Below are 20,480 nucleotides of genomic sequence, written 5' to 3' on the forward strand. Positions count from 1 at the left end.
TGTTTTGTTTTTTTGCTGTGGCTGTCTTTCAAGTGTAGGAGGGATGTTTGCAGCATGATGGGTAGACATTGTCGTTATGAGGAGAGGCTCTGATACATCCTGCACATCATGCACAAGAGCAATGACTTGTGAAGATCCCCCCGAAAAAGAATATTTATTACAGGTGGTTCCACTGCTGTGAAATAAAAATGCTCTCTTCCCTGTTTCTGCTGCAATGAGGAGTCCAGTAACCTTTTGACATTGAGACCCCACAGTTCCCAATCAGGCCCAGGTGACAGTAGCATTTAGGGGGGATTAGAAGAATAAGGGTTCAGGACTTGAGCTAAAACCACAAAAAGCTAAGGACAACTGCCTTGAATGTAGCAAAAATTTCTTCCCTAAATTCCCCATACTCTAATGGACCAACTCACTTTGCAATTTTGGGTCCAACCATTCCTGTGAATGAAAATCACAGAATCACAGAATTGTAGGGGTGGGAACGGACCTCAAGGGATCATCGGTCCAACCCCCAGATCATCGGGTCCAACCCCCAAAATGAAAAAATGAAAATATTGCTCACAAAGGCAGCAGTTATCCAAAAACTCCCCCCACAAGCAGGGTAAGCACAGAAGAGGAAGCTGGTCAGTATTTCTCTTACAGAGCATTTTCCCAAGAGACCTTGTCAATCCATCAGGAATTAATCACTTCTTAGAAGCATGGCATTTTTACTGGTGTTGTGTCCTTCAGCAGTTCAGTGGTGTTTTTATTTTTAATATATCAGTGCCTTAATGTTGCTTGTTTGCTACCTTCTTTCTTTGCCACAGAACATTTGAATCCCAGCTGAATTCATGTCAAATATCCCTCCTCCAGAGGTGTTTGCCAACTGATTAATAGTAGCTCATCATTACTCTCAAAGACCCATGAAAGAAGTCAGTGAGAATTCTTTTCAGTGACTGAATAACTAACTAACTTAAGACAGCTTCTTATTACAGCTGGACATATTTCATTTCTTCAGGTCTGACAGATTTGCAGAAAAGCCTCTGAGTAATCTCATCACCACCACAATTGTGAAGAAAAACAAACAACAACAACAAAAACTGACATCTAATGCAATAGCATATATTTATCTGATGAGATTTACATCAACGTGAAAAATTTTATAGTCTACAGAAAATCACAATGCTATAGTGAATTACACATGTTACTATAGTGAATTATAGTGAATCTTAATGTTGAAATAATTTATTTTTTCAGGTCTTTTATCAGCAGGAAGAAACTACTGTCACAGAAGCTTCCATTTGCTGTGCAGACCATAGATAAGAAAGGTGCAGGCCTAAGTCACTCAATCCACGTGTGGGAGAAAAGCTTAAGCCAAACATACCTGTGCCATTTAGTTGTGCCCCATCAGCCCGTCTCCAGCTGAGCTCAGGAATGGGCACTCCTGTTGTCCCACATCGCAGCAGCACGGTGCTGCCCAGAATGGTCTTCACTTTGGCTACAGATGTATGTACAACAGGGCTTTGACACTTCCTTAGCTCGACTTGGCTGAAGAAGACTCCTGCAAGGCTGCGGGGGGTGAAGCATTTCAGCCTGGGCTCAATGAATGCTATGTTAGGAGACTGGAAATTTAGGAAATGGACCATTTCATACAGACTGCAGTCACACACCCAAGGATTGTCTTGCAAACCTGTCAAAAGAAACCAGAGCACTAAGTCACTCCAATAGCACTTTTTGTTTCTGTTTTTCAGCAGGGCAAACTGCGATAGGCTCCTAGTGTGTCGCTTGCAGACTGCTTGTGGGAATGCAGGGAGGGTCGTATGATAGCGCCCCGTTGCTGTTGGCCAAGGTTGATGCACCCCCGTAGCTGGTCAGTACAAGGTAGAAAATATGGCTTGTTAAGGTATCTCAAAAGCTGGAGTCATGGGGGTGGGTTCATTTGGTTTGGTTGCCTATGAAGATACTATGCAATCTCTTCCTTATACAGTTTAGAAAATCTCTCTCACCAGGTATATTTAAAGTATTAGCCAAATATAGTCAGGCCAATTGTCAGGCCTACAATAGGTGTATAGACACTTATTAGACAATACCTATATTAAGAATATACACATAGGAAGGGATGGGTGTATTAAAGAACATACTCTCGTTTCAGAGTCTCACACTGTTTCTCTTTTTCTTTTTTCTGCTCTCTCAGTGTGCCTATTGAACTCAAATTCTAAAATAAAAATAAACCTGTGAAGATGGTACTGAAAAAGCAAAATCTGAGCTCGGAGCAATGCATATCCACAAAGAGAAACTGCTGCATTCTGATTAAATCTGTATGTCAACCTACTTACAAATATTCGCATTTGCCAGTCTCATGGACAGTTTCTGGCCTCTAATGACTTTAGCTAGCAGCACTGGCACTAGGGATTTTAGATTCCCTGACTCCAGGTATGTGCTTGAAGCCTAAGACAGGAGCACAGTGTCCAGGCCTCCCTCCAAGGGGGCTTCACTCCCTCTTTTCTGCAGGCAGCCCAAGGACAGGGCTGGCAACTGCCTGAAAATAAGGAGCACTGCTATCTATGTATCCCCTCAATTCCCAGCAAGCAGAAACGTCTGCCCACACTACAATGCCCACTACTGCTGGCCCCTGGAGCACAGCAGCAGTAGCCACGCAAGCTCTGGCTTTTCAGAAAGAAACAAGTTTTGACAAAAACACATTGGATGCAGCACAAGGCTCCAAGAGCATCAAGGGGCTGCTTGACTTTGCCAAAGTCAACAGAAACACAGGGTAGATCAAAAGCCCCTGATGCCTCAAATAGTTTTAAAGATTCTGCTGACAAAAATCTCTTGCTGAGACCATTGCACACCATCCTCCCCAGGCTTAGAAGGCAGTCTGAAAGTGGTGGGCCTTAGCAGGAGCACGCTACTTATAAATGAATATATTTACATATTAAGGGGATTAAATAAAGAATTAAGAGTTTGGCTTTGTTATTTTATGGCATTTTTGCTAGCTGTTTACTTCTGACTTTGTGCACTAGATAAAAATTTACTCCAGATATTCTGGTGAAATAATTGTTTTAACTTTCTTTGCTGCCACTTTAGTTACTGTGCAGAACTCATCATGGATTAAATAATCAGGAGAGCCATCCATCATGACACTTTACATTATTAACTCTGAGATCTGCTTTTCCTCTTTCACAGGCGTCTCACACGGGCAATTCTCACACACAAAACCTTGCAGTCTTGGCACAGACTATCAGCCAGCAAGCTACTGCTCAAACTACTTTCTCTTGAAGCAGTCTACAAGCAGTCCCTGAAGAGGATTCACAATGATGCAATTTAGATGAAGGAAGGGACTGAGCTGACTCTTTATTATTCATAGATTTTTTTATGCCTCCATGAGAAACAGTCATAAGCAGATCAAAATGGAAACAGGCAGCTGTGGCCTCCCAGTCTGATCCTGCAAGGGACATGTGTTTCATATGGTCCCTGTGGGTGTCAGCTGGATGGGACCTGGGAGGTGCCATGTCTATACGTTACCGTACAAAGCTTAGCATTAAACTCATTTGCCCACATGAAATTTTTAGGATTCTGGCACAGGCAACCTGTATGCAGCTGGCTGTGCAAACACTCAGGTTGGCCATTAACGTCAAATCATGATCTGTGCTTCCTAACAAAATACTGTTGTCATCCATATTGAATGGAATAACACTTTTACATGTAACTTGACTCTGAAAAATAAACAAAAAAAAGACCATGATCTAGGCGGTGTCTTGTCATGCCACAGATGAAAATGGGCAATCTCAAACAGCCAGCTTTGGCTTAAAGATCTCGATACCACACCTGGCAAAACAAAATGGGGAAACACCTGCTTCTTTCCTGACACTAGTCAAATCTTAAACAACATCTGCTCAGGACACTAAAAGATATATATTTTTTTTTAAGTCCTGTATCTCTTTCTACTGCAGTCTAGTTTTAAAAAATGCACCTCCCCGAAATCTATCCAGAGAACAAGAACAGTGGGTACTTTTGGAATGAGAGAAAATGTTTCTGATGAGCTTATCAGCAAGTGCCTGAACTCAGATCCATAGTTGTAGAGGCAGTTCCTGCAGCTGCACACACCCTATGGATCAAATGCAGTCAGTGGAACTGGGTCAGCTCATGGCAAATGAAGACAGCAGATGGCAACAACTCTGAACCATCATCATCAACCCGACATGGATTTGAAACAGCATACTATGGCTAAAAGGCTGAGCAGTAATCCCCTGAACTAGTAAATGTACTAAAAACCTCATCTGGGGATACTGCAACTCAGAGGATTCAAGACAGTCAACTGTATTACCCTCTGACACAAAAATGCACTATTGCCCTGGAGCCATACTTCTGAGGAGCCCAGAATTGCCACCAAAGAGTGGATTCTTGTAACTTTATATCTGTATTTGGAGGCAGCACTACATTAGTGGCTTTGGGGAGACTTGGGTTTAATTCTGTGTGAAGAGAAAAAAGACTCTGGAAGGAGGCACACGCTAGGGCAAACTGGCAGTCCTGACCCAGATTTTATGCTCAGCAGTATTCCTTTTTAATTTGGACTTAATAAGTATCCATCTTTTCGTTTAATGCTGCATAAAACTGATCAACTCCGTACTAGCTGTTACTAGAAAACAGCACATGAATGATGTGGAGCTCTAATCACATTTGTATGCCTGCCAAAAAAGGCAGTGTTGATAAATAAAAAGTCTTGATGAAGGGTCACTAGTTTTGTGTTAGAAAGACTCAAGCCGGTGATAAAGTTTAGGGTGTAATAAAGTGACTTTGTTAATGTGTAAATGCATTTGCACACTTTATATAGGGCATTAAATTAGCAGTGTATATGCTGCAGTAACCACAGTGGGTGAAAAAATGCAACGGTAAGATGTGGAGCTCTTATCATTTTGCTTCCTGCAAAATCAGTCACTCTTACCTAAGATGATCTTGGAGTTATCGTTGGGGAAGTAAGGAACAGCCTGCAGGTTGGCCCAGGTAGAAATGAGAGCCTGAGGAAGAGTCATCAGTTTATTGCTAGACAGGTCCAGGTATGTAATATTCTTCACATAACGAGCAGCATCCGGGGGTATTGAGGTAAGTTCATTGTTGTGTAAATCCAGAAGCCTTAGCTGTGGCATGTCAGCCAGGGTTTCCCAGGGGAATGATATTAAGTCATTCCCATCTAGCCTCAGCTCCTGCAAGCGACGGAGACCCTTAAAGGTGATCCTGCTGAGACTGGCCAGGGAGTTATAGGGCATCCAGAGGTACTCTAGGTTGTGAAGCCCATGGAAAGCCTCCCCCGGCACCCTGCGGATGGCTGTCTTTTCTATTCGAAGCTTGGACGTATCTACAGGGATGTTCACGGGGGTGAGGGTCATCTCTGGGTCATTACACAGCACTGTCCTGGGGGGGAAAGAAACACAGATGCAACTTTCTTGTATTTTGAGACATTTGTGAAAGTTTATTATAATACAAGATTTTATCTGCCTTTCTTTTTTTCACAAGCTTTATTCTTGTAATTTCTTGCTTGCTGATCTCTAAACCATCACCATAAGTACATCAGCTTGCAGTAATTCATATGTACACACAGCTTTTGACTGCAGAGATTGCAGCACTCTCCTGGAGTGCTGCGAATCTGATTCTGGCCCATATAGTGTTCCTGCTTTTTTCTCTTTCCGTTTTTTCAAGGGTCCTTACGATAGACAGCAGTGTCAACAGTCATGCACAACAGAGGATGCTAATGTATCTTAAAATACAAGAATCCATAAATTGAACATTAAAAGACATATGAAAAGAAGCCTTCACTGGTGCATGAAGTATGGGATGGGAGGAAGTAACATAGTCTAAATACAGCATAGGATCTCTGCTCACAAAGCGAGGATAAGAAAGTCAACTCACTGGTAATATACTACAGCAAGTTCTGCTTTACTGTGAAACTTGGAGATTTGTAGGGATGGCAAGAGCCACTTCACTGCAAGCATGTACAGTTTATGAGAGCAAAAGCGCAGAAAATTAACTCTTTGGAAAATACTATACTAAAAGCAAGACAGCTTCACGGGTCTTAATCGTTCCTTCCCATTTCACATCTCTAGAATCTCCCTGAAAACCCCATGCTACCATTTTGCAGTCTTCGTATAAAAAATTGTGACTTTGCCAAGATATGGGATTGTGAATAACCATGAGAAATGAAAGGAGATGAAATAGGTATCTCAGCCTGCACTTTAATTTGCCTACCAGCAAAAAGAGAAAGGCAAGTTCTTAACAAAACATAAAACCACCTCACAAAAGTTAATAGGTTAGACAGGCATGTCTCACTCCACATGCTAAACAAAATACTTCAAGAAATGTAATATGATCAGTCAAGTACCATTTTCTTATCACACTGCCTGGCTGATAAATAGAATTTTACAAAGCTGCCAAAACCTGATTGGTTTTGGCTGAAAGTAATTATTCTTCTACTATCGGCAAAAATGAATAACATCCCAGAGTTAAATGGTATTTGAGCCGCCAGTTAGAATTATTAATTTATAATCAAAATATCATTGTCATCCAGCACTTTTATTGTGGCATTAAATCCTGCCCACCCTCAGCTGAAAGCTGAGATTTTGAGGAAGAAAAAAAGATATCCAATAAGAAAAAGCCAGAAATCTTCTTTCAATAAAACATTGTGTAGACATGACACAAAATGTTCGATAACAGAGACACTATCACAGTAAAACAGTGTGCTCTGATGCTTCTCACAGTGTCCCTAAACTATGTCAGTGAGCACTAAACAATTAATCTATAGGATAATCTCCTTCTACCAGTGAGAAATAGAAATCTTAATAATAAAAAAAAAAAAGTGACATTATGCTCCTTAAGAGACTAATGAGCATTTGCGTTGTTATGTATCTTACCAAAACATACTGTAGGTTTTTCCAGTCACTGAAAGGAAATTCCATAGGGAACTGTGACATTTATGGAGCAATAATAGGCTCTCCTGCTATCATACTCCCTTTTAACAATCGTAAGACTATTTGCGTTTCTACCACGCTTCTTACTGGGAAAGTTTCTGGTATTAAATCTATAACACCATTAAAGAGATAAAAAAGCAGATCCATTTCATGGGGATCCAAAATAAAGGGGACAGCCTTTCATTTCTGTACTGTCATCTTGTCTAGAAAAAATATTTCTTCCAAAGGAATTATCAAATACTCTGCCACAAAACCTCCTCTACTGTGAACCACACCTTATAAAAATGTAGCCTGTATCTCATTAAGTCAGATCATTACTTCATGATTACACTTCAGAAAGATTTTTTGATTACACTCCTCCAGGAAATCTCTGTGTAATGGTGCTGCATTCCAAAGCAGATGCCCTTCTGGTCTTATCTTCCTTTTTAACTGAAAGTTTCTCAGATTGGAACAGTCTTATTTTATTTTTATTACTATTATCTACCTTTTGTGTTCATTGTCATCTAGACTTGATCACTTTGCCTAAAATCTTCAACCAAAGGATTTTTAAGTAAATGGAAAGGACTGCAGTTGTTGGTACCCGATATAAACCAAATCTGGTTATACTTTAGAAACAGACCAGCAGAGCAGAATAAAGCCTTACCCAGCATATTCAACATACAGGCAAAAGAAATAAAACATTGCTTAAATTTTATTTCTTTTTGCTGTTGCACCAGCAGTAATTATGTCACTTCTGTTCTCACAGAGGAGATGCCCAAACGCTTTCTCTGAAATCAGCTTACTGTGTTTTCAGAAGCTAATCCTCTGCAAATAAAGCTAGAGTGCAAAGCAACTGGAAAAATAATGGACACAAAGTCTGGACACAATATTTTCTTCTCTAAGCATCCTTGCAGAGAAGAAATAAAACCCCCAACAGCCAGAGAAACAACGGCAACCCCCTGGGGAGAGTATTGGCATACCTGGCTTTCGTCCCCTCGCTGAGGCTGTGAAAGGCGCAGCTGCACTGCGATGGGCATGAGCCGCCCACCCGCAGCAGCCCTCCAAGCATTAAGCAGCAGAGCAAACTCACCGCGATCCACATGGCTACCTGCGCATGGGAAGGACACCAGGGCCCTAGGCAATGTGCAGGGTTTCGCCTATGGTATCCATTGACTGCTCACATCTTGTTAACTCCCTTTCGTTTTCAGCCGCGCTGTGATCTTCCAGCCCTCGCTGAGTCCATCAGATAAAAAAGGATAGGCAGGGATTAAGGATGGGGACTTGAGTTATTTCCATGAAGGTGCTTATTGCTTCCTGGAACTGTACTGACAGCATTGCTTCCCTCAGGAAGCCCCATCAAACCACACTCCTCAGGAAATTTGTGGCTCTTGCGTGAGAAAAAAGCAAACATAGGTTTTGGGATGGACCTGCATAAGTGGCAAGATAACTGTTATCTGACCAGGAATTAGGAATAATGTACTTCCTCACAGTGACTTTGGGAATATTTAAGAACAGTTTTTTGTGCTTATGGAATGTAAGCCTCACGTAGAAGAATATTGAAAATATTCTGCAGTGATACTATTAAAAGCTTTTATTTTCTTTAAAAAAAATCTGAGTTTGACCAAACAATTATTGAACTGTTGCCAACATGCCTGATGCTAATAAACAATGAATAACCCACATAATTCAGTTCCTATCAGGCCTGCAGGGCTGAGCACTGTGCTCTGACATGCTGACACAGCAATGCCTGGATAAGGGACCATTTTGGGGAATGCCACCCAATGTAGAGCCACAGCAGAGCTTCTGGAATACTAAGAAAAACTCAGCACTATCTTAATGACAGCCCAGGTCTGGATGTCAAACTACTTTGTCCTGTTGGAGACGACTCATGTTTTCAGCAGTCTTCATCTGACTACAAAGAACCCACTATGTGTGAGAAAAATGGAGCCTAAATATGCAAAAATGTAAAGCTTAAGAGGCTGCTATTTGAGATGGGAACAGAATTCATCCTAGCAAGGACATCACATGCTTACAAGGGCTATTATTTTCTGATGAGTGTGAAAGTATGTAAATTACTCGCACCACAAATGTGTGACGCTCCCTTAAAAGTAAAAACCTCTGGAGAAACTAAGAGCTGATTACTTTCAACTGGATCAGATTGCTACTCCCCCTCTTCCCAGTCAGACTGCAAAACAGCTTTGGCAGAAAAACTGACCCCTGTGTCAGACAAAAAACAGAAAGCACAGGTTAAAAACATAACAGAAGCGAAGAGTGATTAAATGGAGCTGAACAGCTAGCAATAAAGCACTAACCAGACACAACTCTTCAGAGATGCTTTAGGAAAATGTTTCACTTATAGTTCTGGAGTGCAGGAAAGCCACAGTGCCCAGCGCCGTTACAGGGGAGAGTCCCAGATGCCTCATTCCAGCACAGAACAAGAGCAATTCGACCAAAATCCTGGACTCCATTAAATCAATAGGAGCTCTGCTATCAGATTCTCCCAAAGAAATGGGGCGGTGGGATCAAACATAGCTGGCTGAGGCAGAAACCACCTGGCAACTCATTGGCCTTTCAGCACCAGCCACTTCCTGGCTTCCCTCTTCTTTGCCTAAGGTCAGAGGAGAAGGGGAAAGAAATTACAGCCACAAAGATTTTCCCTAAAGATTAGGCTTTCTTGGATCTTATAGTCAAATTGATCAGAAAAAGTGCCCATCACAGATTCTTCTGCCCTCCTAATATAGGTGACTATCGAAATTCAGATTTCCCAGGGCGAGAACTACAGCTCTGCACCTTTTTAAAAGTCTGGTTGTACATACAGCTGCCCTTCTCCAGAGATACATGGGAGAATCAAATCATATGAACTGCCAAAAAGCCAAGGAGGAAATAGGAACAATCTAGCTCAAAATACATTTTATAGTTTAGAAGAAAAAAAAAAAAAAAGACATTTCAACATGTAAAGCTTCCACCTGAGAGTGCTATGAGAGACAGATGTGTTTTGAAGAGCTGCTGTGGATGTTACTCCTCAAAACTCAAATCCCTTCGCCAGCCATGCAGATCTTTGTGTAGATTTTTTCTCGTCTTCCTAACTTGTAGTCCCATGGAGGAAAAGTAAGGCATTCATGCAACCCAAACTTGTGCAGCCATCTTAGATCCCTAACTAGACTAACTGGTCCTAGGTAGCTGTAAAGATGGTCAGGGTCTTTCAGAGCAAGTGCAACACGGACAACCTGAGCTGCCTGTTACTGAAGTTGGTCTCTGTTCCCACTGGAAACAGGAAATTGAAAGAGCCCAGTTCTTTGGCTTAGCCGGCTGCAGAAGGCTACATGGTGTAACTACCCTCAAGTCTCCCCTGCTTCCCCACCGCCACCTGCTCTCCTGCCTGGGCTGAGGATCCGCCTGTGCAAGGAGGATAAACCGACTGAGGTAGCTCCAGCTCGAGAGTTCACCTCCCACCTCTCCTTTCCAACACTGCTCCTGTTGCAGACCTCTTGCTTTTGGTTTTCCTTTCAAATATAGAAACAGAAGTTACTAGTCAGAAGTGTAGCAACCTGCACATATCTGTTCCAACGTACAAACTGCCTGAAAGTTAACGAGTACGTGAGTATGTTACAGCAGCAGAATAAGGCATTGGGCCTAACAAAGGTTGCTTCCCATGATTTTTGTCATATTGTTGTTATCATGCAGAATTCATCCTGTGTTTTTCATTAGAATGAAATTACACTGGCAATTTTTCAATAATTCTGGGTAATGAACTCTCAGAGTTTCAAGGTAATCTAGATGTGGTTTGGGGCTAAATATTAAACAGACATTTTATGGTGCCATAGTTTCACATAAGCTTGTTTCACAAGTAACTCCAATAATTAATTAAGGCTTGTAGAAATCATTTACTAAGAGGATGGCCCGAAGGATTATTTGTCTCCATACTATTTTCACATTCTACATTTATTGTTCTTCAAAGAGAAATTCAAGTATCCTATTATTTATTTCTGAAGAGATAGGAACGTGATGCAGTGCTGCTCTTTAAATATCCAGAGTTGTTTTCTCATCAACTTCCATTAGGTCCCATTTCTAGATTTAATGATTTCTCAGTTCCCTTAATGTTCTCCAAGCTCAGACCAAGCTCATTGCTTTTTTTAGTGCAGTCATTGGTCAACGTGCCTTGCTGCCCAGGACTCTGCCTCAGCGCAATATTTGCAGCATTGACTGAAACATCTCTCTCCCCACTGAAGTTAAATTCTACTCGAAAAAGCAATACCACGTAATTAACCTCCTGTCTCTAGTGTCTTCGGTGCATCTGACAAAGTGGCTTCCCTCCACTGTAGCTCTGGAATAATAACCCTGTAGATAGTAACCAGTGACTGTATGGTAAGATTTGCTTTCATTAGCCTCAATTTTGCCTCACAAATGAAACACCTTAAATTACAATGAGATACTGGGAGCAGTAGAAGTAAACTTAATTTATAATAAACAAGAGCAAGCAAAAAAGCATGCATTAGCAACTGCTAATGCCACGTACTTTGTCAAGAAAGCTGCTATTCAGTTAACACAACCAACTTGCCTCTGAACAAGAAAGAGAAAGACCTGGTGGTAGGCTGAAAGATTAATAAAACAAAATAAATAAAAGTGCTAATATTAGCATGTTTCTCACCTTGGAGTATATGTGCAGGTATGTCATAGGCATGTGGAAAAGGGAGAGAAGAGGACCAGTCAACTAACAACACAGCTCTGTTTTTATCAGCACCTACATACTTAAGGTCTTCCTCTCCATTTGCTACATTCCCCTATATTCCTTCATCGGCACATGACCACTAGTGCAAATGATGGGTTACACATCAAGTCATGGATACAACCCCGTTAGGCTTGATCTGAGTGGTCAAGAGAGTAGGATGGGCCTCACCACGAGGAAACTACAGAAATTCATCTGGTGAGGCGATGGCTGTTCACTTCCGTGGACACAGTTATGCTCTCCAATTGACAGAAATAGTTGTCCTTGCTGCTACTTAGGAAGTAAAGAGTTTCCTCTCTGCTTCAAGCTAAAAATATGATCTGGAAAAAAAAAAATCGTTCTAAGAAGCAGGTGGTGTCATTCAGCACAGGTTTAAGAATTTGTTTTGCATTTACCGGAGAATAGCCAGATCCCCTGCTTAAATTTGTGGTGTTAGTAAGTGCAGAGCAAGTGGGGTTAAAACCTACTGACAGTAACAGTCCATGAAGTTCAGCACATGGCAATCCTTCCTGTCTTTCAAAACTGTATGGGGTATAATTTAGAGAATAATTTTGGTTTTGTTCTTAGTAAAATTAATTACTTGATATTACAGTTTCCACTTTTTTCCCATGTAGATTTTCTGAAACCACTGATGTTTTACCAGTTGATTTTACTCAGGAGCTCAAGAGCAACACTCAAGTTGCATGCTCTACTGAGTCATTCTTTTTTAATATGGCCACTGGACAGAATTTATTTCTTTTCTCCAAATATTCAGAGAAAGATGGCATAAAGCAAATAAAGCAGCATATTTTATCATAAATGAAAGCCATAAAATACTGTATTATCATGATTTTGTCTGAAAGGTTTTATTAGCAGGCAACACAGGCCAGATGCTAAATCAATTTCATTAGGTAAATGCATCTCCAAGAAGCTTCTGGCAGGGCATATCTTGTAAAGAGGAAAATCCTTCCCACTGATGCAAGTCGAGAGCACGTTAATGCATTACGTCATTCTAAATTGGATCTTGCACTTAATGCCAGTGAAGGCAGCTTCTCCAGACCTATAGGACTGAAGTCATTAACAGATCCCTAGGCTTGCTGAAGAAATAAAAGAAACCTTAACGGTTTCCAGCATTGGGCTATAAAAGTCTTCCAGGCGTGTTTCTTTTGTGCATGTTTAACTTGGTTGTTATGGCCAGTACAGAACAGCAGAAGTGAGCACAGACCTCTAACCCAAGGGGGACATGAACGCAGTGGAGGACCTCCCTCGTGAAGGCAGCATTTGACCCATTTCTGTCTGTGCAGAAGCCGCTTCACAAGGCCACATCGCAACCAGCGATGCTCAGTGAAGTGAATTCCAGCAGAAGATGGAGGGGCTCACCAAGAAACCTTGCATCTCCCTCCCCCTTCACTTTGGGCTCGCACACGTTGGTAGGTCTTGTCATGACATAGACTTAATGTGGTGGGTGTCCCTGTCACTGTCACACACATTACCTCTGGGAACAGGAAAATGATTTCTTCAAGCCCTCAGTCGCTCGCAAGGCAAGCTTGGCCCTGGTGTGGAGGAAGTGACACCAACTCCTGTCCCACCACCTTAAAGGAGGAGAGGCCACCACAGCCACAGCTCTTCTACTCCTCGTCTCCAAAGGCCCCACAGGAACAGGCAAATGCTTCTTGCATCAGGCATACAGGACCCCAGAGCAAAATTCTCAGGGACAAACTCTCTGTGAACTCATTCACCAAGGGAAAACTCCAGATTAACTAAGTATTTCTTTCTTAAAAGCCCTCTGCAAGGCTGTCTTCAAAGCTACTAGTCTGAGAGCTGATGAGAAAGTGAATGTGTTGTGTTGTCCACTAGATGGAAGCTGGAAGATGTTTCCACCCACAAACAAACACCCACAAAGTATGTATAATTCTGTATCAGTAAAAGCTTTAACTACCATAAAACCTCCCACCCACCTACTGTCAAAAACAACGAACAGAAAAACACCAAATGTGACAACACAACTGAGTTGCACAGTGTGAATCTTTCTGGGGATATCAGTGTTTCTGATTAGTTTGTTAAACTCACTGGAAGACCTACACAGCACAAAATGAGCATACGTGCTATAGTCATCTATCGGCTTTCTGCTATGCCAGCCTTCTTGACTTTGCACCTAGCAGCAGGAGAGAGAGAAAAACAGGAAAAGAGAAGCATTGCAGCAAATTCTCCCTGCTGGAATTTATGGTTTACAAAGTGCTGACTATTTCACATTTATACTGAAACAATGCCCGGGAGCTCCAGTAAGGTGTAGGCACTCTAAGACCAGTATCTGTACCTCTGGTGAAGCACATGAAACCAAAATTAAGGAAAGAAAGATACAAACAAATCAAGTATATCATTGTCTGATTGCATGTATATATATATTTGTATGTATATATGTACACACACACGAGTATAAACATCTAGACTTAAATCTTCTTTCCAGTTATTATGAACAGAAGAATAGAAATGCTCTATATAGAATAACCAAAACATACACCTAGAATGGCACGAGTGTGACGTCTCGCAGCATTATTCTCCCTCACAGAAAACAAAAACAAAACAAAACAAAAAACTACTATTCCTCTTTGGGCTGCAGCAGCCACATATAATTCCACGTTAGTCCGTTTTGATGACTGGACATACCATAATCGTATTTGACATATGTATCTAAAATAAGTAAATTTTTTTAGATTTATGTTCCTGGTCCCTCTTCTTTAGCTTGCACATTCATTCCCTAAAATCCAGTAAGGTTACTGAAGTTTAACAAAATCATCTAACTTTGGGCTTAGTATCCTTAGCTGCATGACAGAGGGGGTCACGCAGTAATGTTGCTGACTGCAACAACCTTTTCTGATTTGGATCTTAATAGCATTAGTCTAAGCCCTGCAGAGTCACCTCTGCTTAGAAAACAGTGCCTGTTTTATTTTGCTTCCTCAGGCATGCAAAAAGAATTAAACTTCCTGCACTTTTTATCTGGCTCCTGAATGCAGATGGAGCATAATATGTTTTACACAGCAACCTTCTGCCCTCTTTCCAGTCTGATAAACACCAGCTTTCCTACTCTGATTTACCTGCCTACAGTCTCAAGATTTCACAGGCCAAGTACATGCCCTTGTGGCAGTTCTAGTAAACTTCTTGGAAACTGTAAGTTGAGTCTTACACACAAGGACCAAGAAAAATAGAAGAGAAAACAAAAAAAAAAAAAAAGAAAGAAGAAAACAGAAGAAGGGAAAAAAGGTAGGAGGAAAGGGAAAATAAAAGCTTCTGCCCTGGGGTATTTTATTTTCTTAACATTATTCTTCTCAGAGCAATAAGCTCCATTCAATCTACTCAGTGATGCAAGGTATTTATATATACACATTTGGTGGGGTCATAACAGGAGAATTTCTCATGTAATTACAGTACTATGATCATTCTTGGACTAAATACTTCATTATATACATTTTTTTTCAAATACAATCATTTAACTGCTTACTACAGCTGTATGAAATAAGAGTGGGAGTCTTTGGATGATAACAGCAGAAAATGAGAGCATGCCCCAGGTAGTTCCTCACCCCCACAACTGTCTTACTGACCCACAGAGGGAGGTACCAGCTCAGAAGGAAAAGTACTGCGCTTTGGTCTTTCTGATTTCTGTTACGAACCATCCTTCATTCATTCAACCCTTGAAGATACATAACTGGCCTAATTGTGCTGACCTATCCTTACCAAAACAAGAGTGAGAAAGAAAGCTCAGAAGATGAGGGAAGCCTACAATGATCAGGAGCTTCCTCTAAGCATTGACTTTCCCAGCCTGACACCGATCACAGATGCAGTAATATTAAATCTGTGCAGATCTGTCTTCAGAAAAAAACTCATTTTACTCTCAAGGATCTTTGCTTGGGCAAAAGTGGCCCTACAGTCCCGCTCAGACCAGAAGAAACATGGGGAAGGCTGATGCTTCAAGGACAACAGCAGAAGGTAGTAGTAGTGTGTCAGACTGCAGAAAATACATGATGAGATGAAGTTTTAGTTAGGGCTTTCCCTAAGAAATTCACACAAGAGTGAAGGTATGTGCAAGGTCTTTGGAAAGACCCTGTCCGCTGGGGGGAGTTTAATCATCTGTAATAATGGACATTAAGCTTTTTTACCAATATATAGGGAAAAAGATACAAAGTGCCTCTTCCTGTCTTCTTGGTGGTTTACTCCTCAGTGCCTGTATTTTAATATCAACAATTCTAGGCAATTCTACACTATTAAGTAAACACATCCATTAAAGTATTAAAATCAACATTTATGTTTGCTTTAATGCCTTATGTAAAGTGTTTGGCAGGTTATTTCATTCTGCTGGAGGCATATAAGCAAAACAATTTGTTCCCATTCTCTCTTGCTCCAACTTCATAGATTACCTGTAAGATACCTATGTAATATATGGTTCCTTTTCTTTTTTTTCTCCTGTCTGAAAAGTAATTTCCCAATCAAGGTTTCCTCCTCATGGAGAGATTCTGCCTACTAAAGATTCAGTTCAGGAATTGATTGCCTTTTTCCATAAAAAGATGGAGTAAAAAATCAGGAGTAAAGCAACCGAAAGCTGAATACGAGGGCCTGGAACTATCATTCGGAAATGGCACATTTTGAAATCTCCTCTCGTCTTTCACGAGTTTTCACAAAGCAAAAAACAATTCAGCAATATGCTCACATTAGAGATGACAACAAGAGCACAAATGATCCTGTAAAGACTTTGCCCTCATCATGATTAATGCAGTTTTGTGAGATAACATAATGTAGTTTTCACAAGTCTAGTTCCACTCTATTATAAAAGAGAACTCAGCTTGAAGAAATTGCTTATTAGACTGAGCTCAAAGGATTGGATAACAGAAACTAAAACAATTAGGCAATCTTTTTTTTTTTTTTTAATAACATTTATTTTAGGGAAATGTAGTAGAAAACAAGCATGGTTTACAAATAATTCTATTGATCATCCCTAATGTGCACTAAAATGTGCACTTAGATAACACAAAAGGCCTTGATACATCCATTGTAAACAATGTGTATTTGGTCAGGTTTCTGTAGAAGCCTCCAGGAGAAGAAAGAAGGCTAAAGAAGACAGGAGCTGGCAATGACTGAAGTTAACCTCAGGCTTCAAAAGAAGTGGAAAGCCCCAAATCTCTTATGGTTTGGTACAAATGATTGGACTGCTCCTTAAAATAGCCTCCTGAAAGGTAGGCACCAATCTGAACCAGCCCTTGGGCTCTCTCAACAGTCAGTGAAGAGGAAGATGTGTCTCCAGAGCACATCTTGTCCTGCCCTGAGACTGGTGATGCTGGGAGCTGCCCATTGCCTTTGGTAACAGTAGAGGAAGCCTAGTTTAGACTAGATAATATGCACATTCCTTCTTTTTTTTTTTTAATGTGGAATAATTTAAACATGATGAATCCCTCTCATTGTAAAAAGGTCTTATAGAGAAGTCAAGGAAAGCTATGCAGAATTCAGGCTTAATTTGGGAGAGAATCACAGAATCGTAGAGGTTGGAAGGGACCTCAAAAGATCATCAGGTCCAACTCCCCCCTGCCAAAGCAGGTTCCCTAGAAGAATTTAGAAGAATTAGCAGAAATTCTTAGGACGTCCCTACAGAGGCATGCTGGTAGAAGACTGCTAAGACAGGCAAGATATACAAGACCACAGTGACAGGAAAAATGAGGTGGTTTTGCCATATATGGCCTAGAAGTCTACTTACATACCCGGTCAGTAGCATAAACTCATTGAGGAATGATCCAGACAGATCCCCGTTTTTCCTTTACAAGAGCAACAGTATGCAGAAGGAGAGCTGGTGTGCAAATCCTCTCAATACAACTAAAGCCCCTCTTGAAAGCTGAATTTCTTCTGAAAACTGGGCAGTGGTCTTTGAGCTATAATTCCTGAAAGAGTTATTATTCTGCATGCTGCAGGAAGGCCTGAGATCTGCAGGGCAAGCTTAACAAACAGTGTTAGGTATATCCTATACTGTGTAGGACTGCTTCCTCCTTCAAAGTCCTGAAGTTTGCCTCTATTCGGCATGCAGTGATAGCGTATTTCATTATATTGTGAATATGCATATGACCCTAAAATTAATGCACTAACCGAAAACAAAATATATTATTTCTTGGTGCCTAAAATGCATTTTGAAAGATGGGCAACAGATCAAGGCAACAATTACATATATTTGATAAGGATCATGACTGTTGTATCCAGCACAGATTCATAAAGGTAGGATGTGATTAATGTTTTAGTAACATTATTAATTTTCTAGCCTAAGTGAATACATGTGTTTATCAAATATGTATTCAATTTACTATGAATTAAGCTACCCATCTCTAGAGAGACAACACAAACTGTAGGAAAGAAATGTGATGCTTTGCAACTCTTCACCGACTTTCATCCTTCCAATGCCTGAAGCACAGCAGCGTGCAGACTCCGGCTGCAGCCTGGTCCCGAGCAGCTGCATGGTGCAGAGACCAGGCCATGGCATGGTGCGAAAGACCCAGGGAGCATCGCACCCTTGCCATGAGGGAGCTGTATGTTTTTGAGGGGATTTTATCCCAGCACCACACTGGCTTTCCCCACCAGCCCTGGGGCTGCCACAAGCATGGCCACTTTCTCCTGCCTCCACCCCAAGCCTCCTTGGCCATCCCCAGGCTTTCACCACCGCTTCTTTCTCCAAACAGTGCTGCCAAGAAAATTAGATTCTGGGGCATGTTAAACGGCTGGACTGTGTTGAGGAAAAAGGTTGGTATGTTGCTGCCGGCAAAGGGCTAACACCTGTAAGCAAACTGCTCCGTGGACTCATCCCCTGCATCATCCCTCCTGTGGCCAGCACCAAGTGCCTATTTACAGTCTGGGACATATTCCCAGTCACTGCTTCCAGATCAAAACAAATGTGCAGAAGTTCAGCTAGAAGGTCTCCAGACAACATGCTTTCTGGTTTCCTTCACTTGCTGAGGAGTATTTCCAGTGAGAACCGAGGTTACCACACGTCTCTGTGATGCTGAACTGGAGCCCCATGTGGTGATACTCCCAGCCTGCTTCTGCTGAAATGGTATATTTATTTAGAAGGAGTTTTTCAATATAAGAAGTCAAAGATGATTTGGGTAAACCTGAATCAAAAGAAAGGATTAGGAAGGCAAAGGAATAATAATACGTCAATTTAGTGAAGTTCTTGCTGTGAATATAAAAAAGTATGTCAGTAATCTGCATTGATTGCTTGGAGAAAATTCAGAGTGCATGAGTGCTGTGTTATCGTTGCACTGCACCTTTTTTGTTGTGCTTGTACCAATGCATATTTTACAAAGATTAATATGCTCCTACCAAATCCATAGAGTCTTATGAAATCCATAGGGACATCTGGCAAGAATATATCAGATCTTTTTCTGTGTGTTCCTTGCAAAGAGATTAGTAACTAGTGAATTATTCTTAAATGAGAAGGTGTAATGAAATGGATGTTTTATTGATGGAGAGAGGAGATTGCTGGGAATTCAAAATGTGAGGCTGTAAGATAACATCAGATTGAATGAATGACCTTTTCCCTGGATTTTGAAACAGCAAGTAACTATTGAAACAGTGCATAAAGTAGAAAGGGATCGTTAAACAACTTCATAATTTAAGGAGCTAATAAATGCCTTTGATAAACCTCGTATCTTTTGCATGTTTTCACTAACTTCACAGGAATACATGATGTGAGGTCGCGTCTTACATAAGAAAGAGGGAAAGGAAGTGAATACAGCTTTGTTTGATTCTATTAAATGTATTAAATTATTCCTCATTTTCACCTCCTCTTTGCTTAAAGAAAACTGTTTATCACTAACTGAACTTAGCAGCCGTATTGGACCATACATCACCCCATACTATCCCAGTGAACTACTATTACTATTATTAGAAAGTCAGCTTAACTCAGAATCAAAAGGGCTATTGAGGGTCTGATGCATAAGATTTCTATTTATGCCAATTGCACCTGAGCCAGATGCTGAACCACCGCTGGAAAGCTTGCCTGTGACTGACTTGCATTATCTGATTCATCACTGATGAAGTGAACAAGGTTAGTTGTGGAAAATATTTAAGACACTTAAAGAAAAGCAGCCAACGTGTTCACAATACTCACTCTAATAAAGGCCTGCTAAATGCAAAGGTGTTCAGGTAGGAACCTACTTTACTGGAAAAAATAATTTTGGAATGAGCAACATCTATACCACAGACTTGAATACACAGCACACAAAATACCAGCAGCGTATCACATTTGCTTGGCAGTGAGGGTGAGGTACAGTGGCAAGCAACCGAAAGCACCTGACAGCCCTCATGAAGGCAGTTCAAACAATATCCGTGTCCTTTATCCCTAGTCTGGAAGAGCTGTGCAGCTTTATGTTGACAACCATTATAATGAGCCATCTATTTTCAAAACCATCACACTAAAAAGATTTACAGCACATCCACAAGATCTAGCACTAATTTTTTGCAAGAATGCACAATGGATCACTATTAAAAACACAGGCTTAAATCAGTCATTTGCCACGCTAGAAAGCAGGGCTGTCACCTTCTTTTTCATCAAGACGTGTAGGTGAGTGAAAGACAAACATAACGATGGATTTATGTGGTGCATTGCAATTTTACTCTATTTAAGCCAAACATCTGAATAGCCTAACAAATATCTTGCCCTCCTGAATGCTACTTCAAAATCCAAGAGCATATCCATCAAGGCAATTACGTACACCAAAAATAGCTGTACGTTGAATAACAGAGATCACAAAACACAGCAACATGGTTTCGTAACCGTCTTGAAGCTCTGATCAGTGTGTCTGGGCATCAGAGCCTGTAAGCATGGATTC

General features: G+C 41.0%; 1 protein-coding gene across 2 annotated transcripts in view; it reads right to left on the reverse strand.

The window, feature by feature from the left end:
• LRIT1 (leucine rich repeat, Ig-like and transmembrane domains 1) overlaps positions 1-20,480 on the reverse strand; it is a 138,755-nt gene that overhangs the window by 5,452 nt on the left and 112,823 nt on the right. For both annotated transcript variants that reach the window (XM_080597862.1, XM_080597861.1), the window contains 2 exons: positions 4,922-5,388; positions 1,361-1,666 (listed from right to left, as the gene is read on the reverse strand). In XM_080597862.1, coding sequence (XP_080453988.1) covers positions 1,361-1,666; positions 4,922-5,388 — 773 coding nt within the window. The remainder of the gene's footprint in view (positions 1-1,360; positions 1,667-4,921; positions 5,389-20,480) is intronic.

Source organism: Anser brachyrhynchus, assembly GCF_964034855.1.
Source record: "Anser brachyrhynchus genome assembly, chromosome: 6".
NCBI lineage: Eukaryota > Metazoa > Chordata > Aves > Anseriformes > Anatidae > Anser > Anser brachyrhynchus.